Source organism: Brachionichthys hirsutus, chromosome 8, assembly GCF_040956055.1.
Source record: "Brachionichthys hirsutus isolate HB-005 chromosome 8, CSIRO-AGI_Bhir_v1, whole genome shotgun sequence".
NCBI lineage: Eukaryota > Metazoa > Chordata > Actinopteri > Lophiiformes > Brachionichthyidae > Brachionichthys > Brachionichthys hirsutus.
Window position 1 is genome coordinate 7992386 of NC_090904.1, and position 9222 is coordinate 8001607.

At 44.9% G+C, this 9222-nt stretch overlaps 1 protein-coding gene across 1 annotated transcript; it reads right to left on the minus strand.

The window, feature by feature from the left end:
- Positions 1 to 5134: 5134 nt before the first annotated feature.
- Positions 5135 to 8874, minus strand: LOC137898558 (methylosome protein WDR77-like). Its single transcript, XM_068742605.1, has 10 exons — positions 8581 to 8874; positions 7816 to 8001; positions 7590 to 7731; positions 7373 to 7422; positions 6958 to 7028; positions 6718 to 6775; positions 6245 to 6316; positions 6053 to 6161; positions 5895 to 5963; positions 5135 to 5811 (listed from the first exon to the last, which is right to left on the minus strand). Exons 1-10 carry the CDS (start codon positions 8663 to 8665, stop codon positions 5664 to 5666), a joined length of 990 nt encoding a protein of 329 aa, XP_068598706.1. The 5' UTR covers positions 8666 to 8874; the 3' UTR covers positions 5135 to 5663.
- Positions 8875 to 9222: the final 348 nt, after the last annotated feature.

Genomic DNA, 9222 nt, shown 5'->3' on the forward strand with positions numbered 1-9222 from the left:
TTAAATGTATTTCATGTTGCTGGAAGGGTTTCCTGATTATGTGGAGGAGCACATACCCAGTTACATCGCATGTGCATGCATGGCAGCAGATACAGTCTCTGTTTATTCTGGTGACTCCTCTGTTGTTGCGATGGTGGCAAGTTGTCACACTCACACACACACACACACACACACGCGTATTTAAGTGACAGTCTGAGATTCTGACAATGAGTTGAATAACAGGCGTTACCTCTGATTCATCAAGTTCTCATGTGTGAAGTATGTGGGATGATGAATACATTTATTAGATAGAATGTTAGAGCAGTACAAGTACAGTCAAACAATAGAATGTATTACAGTACAAGTACAGTCAAATATCCTGTCTAAGAGGAGCATTTAAAAAAAGCTCATGCGGTCTTGTTTCCGTTGAAAGTCCTTCGTACATAAATCATCAACATGAATGTGTGATGGGAGTGTGATGATTATAAAATTAGAAGCCTTTAGTGATGACAAAGCAAAGTCTAATTGATATTCTACACAGTCTTGTTTAACCAATCCAACTTCAGCGTATTTGAAACTTTCAACACTCACATCCTTTCACCAAAGGTCCACCTGTCCCTGTAAGCGAAATCAAATCCAAATTCCAGCGAGTGAAATAGCTTCTTTCAGGTTTCAGGTTGATGTCAGTGCCATGAAAGCCCATCTACAGGTTAATGCATAACAGATGAAAATGGTCTAATCAGCTCTATCTTGTAATTTGATGGGTTTGTCCTTGCTGCATTGCCTTCTACAGAGTTTTCCTTAAAACATCATCAAGGTTTTTATGCAATATTCAACATGATGAGAAAAACTCCATCTTGCAATGTTAAAGAAAGTGAAAAAACCCCCCAAAAAACAACATGAAACTCTGTCTGGCAGTTTTTGTGCATTCCCTCAGATGCACAGACAAATAACAAACAAACAAGCAAACTTCCTTTGCGAGTTAATAAAGCATTTGTGAATATTGATGCAAGGAAGCCTTTGGCATCTACTACTTGCCCATTGTTGTTAATAATGTAATAGAAACTGAGCATGCAGAGCTGTTGTAAATGACTGTAGATATTCACAATGTGAGAACTGGTTTGTTAAAGCTGAGGAAAAAAAACAAGCCATTAAAATCTATTTTAAGTGTGGGATATAACATTCTTTTCATGTTTTGCATTGCTCTCTAACTTTGCTTTGTTTGTGCTTCAGATTTCAACATATGATCTTTTTTTTTTTAACATGCAGTCCCCTGGTTTCGACAATTTCCATGGGTTTGCCGTACCAACACCCAAAGTCCCCCTCCTCCCCACTGCCAATGGTGGCAAGATCAACGGGTCAGGTGTGCATCGACTAACCTCTGATATGTGCTTTACGTTTAACATTGGTAATGCATGGACTCTATTATTTACACTCTGAAGGAACCCAGATCATTTGTGTTGCCTTTACTCAAACTCAGTTAGTTGATGGATCACAATCAGAATGTGTTCATCGAGGGTTAAACTGGAGGGCAGGTGAATGTTTGTCCAGAGAATTGCTCAATAACTCTCTGTGGCTCAAAAAATATTTACTGAATGGGAGTGTTCCCATTTGTAAAATGAAAGGATAACATTCACTCCTAAATCTTTGCAAGATTCTTATCATATATATATATATTTATCAGGCTTTAGGCTGCATGACTTATTTTCCATTAACTTTAACTGTTTCTTTAAAGTTGTTCCTCCTTCTCAAGGTAGGCTCTCTTTGATGAGTGTGTCCATTGATGTAAAATGCCCGGTGACAAACACAAGCAGCTTCAGAAGTTCTTTTTGTTGTGTTATGAACATGCTTAACGTTTCTCAAATAGCTCTGAAGTCTTCCACAGTGAAACACGTTTAAATATTGCATGTGCTTCTGTTACACTATGAACCAACACTGAACCTTTACTATTCTCTCTTTGCTGATTCCACAGTTGGTGAAGATAGTTTGTCCAGCGGGTCGGTTATATCTGTGCCGGACTTTGGGCAGGGGGAAATATTTATTCCTCCTCCTCCCTCTATGGCACCTCCGCCACCTCCTTTTATCCCCCCTCCTCCAAACTTCATGGGACACTTGAACAGTCTAGACGTGCAGAACCCACAACCGCCTCCCATGCCTGCTCCAAAGCCAAGTTTGTTGGCAAAGTCCATGAAGGAGGAAGAGCTAACCTCTCTAAAACCTCCATCAGTGGCTCTACCAAAGCCTCGTCCCGCTGCGCCTTCCTTACCAATCTCTAGTCCACCACCTGACAAAGATTTTCAGCGTCCACATTTTCCTCCACCCCTGCCCCCTTCAGAAATGCCGACTAAGACTTATAAGGCACCGCCGCCAACGCCCATTAGACAATCCTCTGTGCCCACCTTTGACTCGCCACCACAGACTCCTGCACAAACTCACCTTGTGCAGACGCCCATGCTGTCAACCTTCAATCCCCAAAACGCAGCAAAGCTTTACAGCGTTCCCCAGACCTCAGTTCTCCGTGGGTACGACAAACCCAATGCAAGACCGAAGCAAATGTTGCTCCTGGAGGATACTGGATCTGTTAAATCCGCTCCTGTGCTTACCCAGACCAATGGGAAAGCACCTATAATTGCCCCACCATCTAGAACAGAGTCCAAAGACATGCCGGCGCTGAAGGAGAACTTACACATGACCCAATCACCTCCATCACCGCTGCCTGAGCCAACCAAAGAAGCGAAGGCGGGAACTGTTTCAGCGCCGGTGGAGAAAGACGACCGTCTCAAAACGCTACATCAGTCTTCACCACGGTCTCAGGATGTGGACAGGACTCGGACGAAACCGGAGACAAACCAATACAAGCATCAAGGTTCTGCGGGGAAACATCGCACATTCAGTCCGTTATTAGATCGTAAACTCCGCGACCTGAAGAATAGTGAAACCAACGGAGCGCGAGACGGACCTGCATCTTCCCCACTGGCTCTTTTAATGGCAGCAAAAGAGAGAGAGAATCACAGGTTAGCTCAAACGCCGTCGCACGATAGCGGCACCAAAACGAACGAGCAGCCGAGCGAAAGCATTCATCCAAGTGATACACGGCCCAACTCCTTTCTCGTCACCCCGAGGCCCCGCTCGTCCTCTTTTCTAACATCTCAAGACCTAATGCAGGAGAGTCTAAAGCATGCCAGCCCAGGAGAGCATACTCAAGGGATACCCAGCGGTCCAACACTTGCCAGTGAAACACCCAATGCAAGGGCTGCATCCCAAATTACAACCAACCTGAGGGGGCCGACACAAATTGAAGAGCGAAGGCCCTCAAAGTTTCCCTCCACACAGCACGAGGATGAAATAGAGGAGTTGAGTATGCCGTTACTCCCTCCGCCTCCAGAGTTTGAGGATTTCGCTGAGATGATGGAGCCCCCTCCTTTCATCACTCCACCTGACCCTCCCAGGACGGCTCCAACGCAGACTTTTAGCCTTCCCCCTCCAGCTAAAGTTCCCCCGCCTCCTCCGAAAGCTAAACCTCCACTATGTCCAAGGCTCCCACCTCCAGATGTTATTTCCAAACCGAAGCGACAGGTCCTGACGAGACCTAATGTGGAGCCTCCGCCGCTGCCATCCAGTCTTTCACCGAGACACGCTACACTCCTCAGCATCTTACAAAAGAAGATGTTGGAAATGGATCACAAAATGATCCCAGTGAGGGAGGCGGAGTCCGGCTCTGACGACTGGGGCTCGCCCCTGGCCGATGAGGACAATAAGGTCCACGTTGCTCCCAGGGCCCTCCCAGGGGTCAATAAAGCAGCAACTCTGAACACGGAGGAGCTGGAAGATCAAGTTGCAGCAAAACATCACGAGACGTCTTCAGTCAAAGTTCCCGCCAGGTAAGATTTCAGTGCTCCAATATTATAGCCTGTACTTTTGGCAGAGCCGTCACTCACAATGACGTTCGTGTTCTTCTTTTCAGAAATGGACTGCCGTCAAAACAAAAGTTTGGCATGACTTTTACAGTTCGTCCTGGAACCAAACATCCCATAACGCTCGCGAGTAAAGAGGAGGCTTAGTGAGACTGGCCTTCTCATGTTTAGCGTTTGGTACTTTGTAAGTGATTTTGTATCTTGATGAAATTTGTACAATAGTTAAAAAGCACTTTAATAAAAGGAGCGGAAGATATACTATGGTTTACAAATATGTAGTTTGCTCAGTCAGTATGAACTGCTTTCAAACTTTCTTCAGCTTTAGTGTTATTCTTTTTTTAATTTTTATGTTAAATTTTTTATTTTTTTTCGGGGGGGGGGGTTGCTGCAGGTTACTCATTTTAGAGATAAATGCTGTATATGTTACCTATTTAACCAAAGCTTTCAGTTCAACTGCAGTTTTTAGCAAATACCGTGGAAGTTTTCAAATAACTATTAAAGATGTAAGATATATGTATCTGTAAAGTGCATGTGAGTGAAAATAAAATGACACTGTTCAGTTATTTGTTGGGTGTAAAATTCACAGTTCTTGATTGTAAAATAGAATAATGTACAATTAAATGATAATTTATTGTGGTATTCACATGTCCCATAAACATATAAGTATTTCACTGTTACATGTACATTATGAGGGTCCATCCAAATTAAATAGTTACTTGCTTCACTGTGTGACTTATATATTTGATGAAGAAATAGTGTAGCTGGTATTTCACTGTAGTAATGTTTTTGTTTTGTAATTGCACTTTGATGCATTTTTGGAATTGCGGCTGTATTGTAATAATTATGCATTAAAATACTGTATTTGCTAATTCTTTAAGTAGTGCTGTTGACACCTTCCTAACTGAAAAATAAGGAACATATCAACAAGTATTTGTCCAAAAACCCAGCTGAGGTGATCCTTTCTGTGTGTCTGAATTGCATTTCATTACCAGACAGCTGCTGTGTTTACCGAGGAGAAAAACAGGACCAACACTTTAATTATTGTCATTTGAATGATTTGAAACTATTTTTTGACCAACAGTGGCAGGCTAGTCAATGTTTGTAAAGCTCAACTTTAACTCACTGAGCTTTTAAAAGACAAGAACTGTAATAACTGATATTAATTGTATTATCTTTATTATAAAAGGCTTTAACCGGCAGTCACAGCTCGGCGAGCGCTTTTAAATGAAGTGTGCGGCGGCTGCTCATCAAGTCAAGTCATTGTGTAGATTTTGGTGCTGTTGGGGAGGACGATGCAAAGGACAGGTTGAAGTGGCGAATAGTGATTTACTGTGGCGACCCCTCACGGGACAAGCCGAAAGTACAGTAGTAGTAGTAGTAGTATCTTCCTACGGTCTAAATTGTCAGCCTATAACAGTTGTTACACAAAGAAACGCTGAAATACTCCTGCTACCACAAAAACATGTTTAATGCAAGATTGTACAATACAAATTTGTTGGCTGCCAAAAGCGTTTGTCGTTATGGAAACCCAATACAGTCTCACAGAAGCACAGAAACTTTACCACAGAGTAGCGCAGTAATGGCCCAAACTGGGGGATCTCAAGTACAAATATTGTGCACATATCTGTGGTACTAAATGACAATGTAATAACTCCCATGCACTGACAGAGACAGTGGGTTTTACATTAAAGATACATGTCGACACCCCTCAAAAACAGGGAGGCACGTGCCACACAGTGATCTTTGACGGCGCGAGAGCATCTGCTGGGTCTAAGAGGAGGACTTTGGGGTCCCAGTGGCCGCACCCACTGTGTGGTGAAGCACGCGGTGATCCCAGCCTACGGTTGTGAGCGCGCTGGAGTCACCATGGAGCCAGCACACGTCTGTGACAAAGTCCTGATGTCTACGATCTCGAAGCCTGTAAGACGAGAACATGCAATTAGTATTTCCAATTGTGCTAGAGATTAAGCAGAGGTTTTAGTATGACGTGCAAAGACTCACATTTCTTGCAGGTCAGAGTTCATAACGACAAGGGAACAATCGTCACTCACGGAGGCCAGCAGAGAGGCACTGGGGCGAGAACAAAAGGGCGTTAAAAATGTTTCGAGGAACATTTTGAAGAGCCAATAATATCAATAATGATATGGATTTTAGTGTACCTATCTGTAGAGAACGCGATCCCATTAATTCTGCGGCTGTGGACATTTTCCACTCGTGTTGACTTGGTTCCTAGAAAGTCCTTCACAGTCACTCTGCCCAGCTCATCACCTGTGGCACAGCGTGACCAAACGATCAAAGATGCATGGATCGCCACATCAACGCCCGTCACTCAATCTGCTGCCGGGCCTTACCGAAAGCAATGGTGCTTCTGTGATGGGGGTGCCACACTGCAGTGGTCGGGGAGCACATGGGGGGCTCAACATCTGAGAGGCAGACAGGATTGGACCATATGTTATCTCGTTTTTTTGACAATTACAATTAAAATCTCTTTGGCAGTCTGAGGAAAAGACAGGGGGCGGAGACTATATCGGAAGAAGGATGCTGAGGATGGAGCTGCCAGGGAACAGGGCTAGAGGTCGACCCAGGAGAAGATACATGGACGTAGTGAGGGAGGACATGAGAGTGGCTGGTGTTGGGGAGGACGATGCAAAGCACAGGGTGAAGTGGAGAACGTTGGGTTGCTGTGGCAACCCCTCACGGGACAAGCACAAAGTACAAGTAGTCAAATCTCTCCGGCAGATCTTGGGATTTGAGATGTCCGTCTGCCGCTTGGCTTCCACTAAATCATGTACGCTGGACCTAAAAGCTCGAATATGTCGCTTACCTATTCTTGAAGCTGGTTTATTTGGCTTCCTCTTGTCCCACATCAGCACACGACCATCCTGAGGGACGTAGGATAACAAAAGCACGAGGCTAAACAAAGTGTCATTCGCTGCAGTGCTTTTGTTCCTTATTGTGAATATGCATATTCCTGCATTGCTTTGTTCCCAAAGGTAAATTCAGTTATTCCAGGTTAAATGTTGCGTTACAACAACGCGTGCGAATTGTTCAGGAGTCCTTTTACTTGACCACAGGAGATGAACAGAGACTCCTCCATAGGACTGCAGGCGACACAATTGATGGGCTGCGTGTGCGCTGAAGAAATGGAAAAGTTACGACACGTTCATTTTTCATCACTCGTGTGACTATTTTTCATTACTGCTAACAAAACCACATTTGTCTAGAGCATTGTTAAACCAGTTATTATGCAGTCAAACACTGTATGTCTAAAGAAAGCTGGATGTACAATTATTTATAAGAACATGAAAAAATATATTTTCATAAAATGACCCATGTGAAGATTTTAAGCAATTCATTTAAGAATTCCCGCTTCTGCACCAAAAGAGAAAGACTTTTTTTGAACTGGAGAAAAACGAATCAAGTAAACGACAGTTGATCTCTCTTTCTCTTTCGATTAAGTAGTGGAAACGTGCACTCACCACTGTAGGTCATGACAACCGTCTCCTGACTGAGATCCCAGACTTTAATCCTGCAGTTAAGGAAGAAATAAAATATTCTGATGAGGATGGGATGAAAAAGCAAAAAAAACAAAAGCAAAAAAACAAAAATCTGAATGAAAGTGTGAGACAAACATTAAACTTCCACCCTGGCACATCATGCAAATGTCTCTACTACAAAACAGCAGAAGTGTCTAACCGGCAGTCCATGCTGCCAGTGACGGCACCGCCCTCTCCCATAACGGGGCTCACTGTAGTGACAATATGGTCGTGGTCTTGTTTGGTGAACCGATTCACCAGCAGGCCATCTTGTTCTGCCAGTTCCCACAGCTCCACGGCACCTGCGCAAAATCCACGTCAAATAACATCTCATCCGTCATTCCCAAACACGTTTGACAAATAATTCCCCCCGATTGACGCCTCACCAGAGTCCGATGCTACGACGATGCTCTTCTCTGATACCCACTTGACGTCAGTGACCCCCGCCTCGGTCTGCACGCCAGCTTTGCAGAGGTCCTCAAGAGGGGCCTTTGAAGCGTCGCTGTAGATCCGAACGGATCCCTGCCAGGTCCTGCCGCTGAGGCTGGAGGCACCAAGCAGCAGAGTGCCGTCTGATACGAGGGAGAACGAACAGGAACGCGACTGAGAACTACGAAGGGAGCTGCGTCTGTTTGCCAGCAGCGATACAGTGTGTGTGCAAAACCACTGCAAACAAATGTTTCTGTGTATTTACTGAACATTATGGGACATTGCATATACTCCAGGTACGAGCACGACACAGCACAGACGCAGTAAAAGTTAAAACTGTAATTCAGGCTAATAATAATACCCAGAAAGCGCAGCACGTGTTTGCCCTGCTCACCTGCATCTAGCTTGCTTTACTGCCCTACCTGCCCCGTTTGCCCTGCTCACCTCCACCTAGCTTGCTTTACTGCCCTACCTGCCCCGTTTGCCCTGCTCACCTCCACCTAGCTTGCTTTACTGCCCTACCTGCCCCGTTTGCCCTGCTCACCTCCACCTAGCTTGCTTTACTGCCCTACCTGCCCCGTTTGCCCTGCTCACCTCCACCTATCTTGCTTTACTGCCCTACCTGCCCCGTTTGCCCTGCTCACCTCCACCTAGCTTGCTTTACTGCCCTACCTGCCCCGTTTGCCCTGCTCACCTGCACCTAGCTTGCTTTACCGACCTACCTGCTCTGTATTGCGCCGAGCACAGATGCTTCTCCAGACATGCCGGGGCGTTGGGCTGGATGCTGCACTGGTTCTCCTTCGTCATGCTAGCATCCGCTGATGAAGGCTACTTCAGAGTTTTTCAAGTTTAGCGCTATTTCCACCTGCTAGCTTGCGGTCGTTATTTGTTCTCCGGCATTAGCTTGTCTTTAACAGGGAAAAGCTATTTTATGATATTCTAAAACAACTCGTAATGTAGCTACGGTCACACATGGGACAGATGAACGTTCGCTTTAGAGACACAAAGCTTCTCCTTTTTCTTCTTCTTCTTCGCCGATGTCGTCTGTTTCTTCTTTGAAGGTTTTGGTCGTGCGACGTCCACGATAAAAGTCTCATTACTGCCACCTACCGGGCACCAGCACGCTTCTCCTCCATTCCTCTGGCATCTTCTTCGCCTCCAGGAGTTTATTAAACAGCCCCTTTTAACAGCCTTCTCATTCTTCATCCTCTTCATCGCCTTTCTAACTTCTCTCGTGCTAATCTTTGTCACTTCCTGGTCCACAACAGGCGCCTCTAATACCCTTTGCTCTCTCTAATTTTCCTCATTCATTAATACCACAAAATACTTCTTCCATCTTCCGGGCACACTACTGGCCTCTGTCG

What these genes read in the sequence shown, in the direction of transcription:
- LOC137898558 (XM_068742605.1), bottom strand. Translation starts at nt 8,665, where the DNA reads ATGACGAAGGAGAACCAGTGCAGCATCCAGCCCAACGCCCCGGCATGT. An exon ending in ACTGGCAGCATGGACTGCCG is followed by an intron (nt 7,423 to 7,589) that starts GTTAGACACTTC and finishes CCTTAACTGCAG; the next exon opens with GATTAAAGTCTGGGATCTCA. An exon ending in CAGAAGCACCATTGCTTTCG is followed by an intron (nt 6,162 to 6,244) that starts GTAAGGCCCGGC and finishes GCTGTGCCACAG; the next exon opens with GTGATGAGCTGGGCAGAGTG.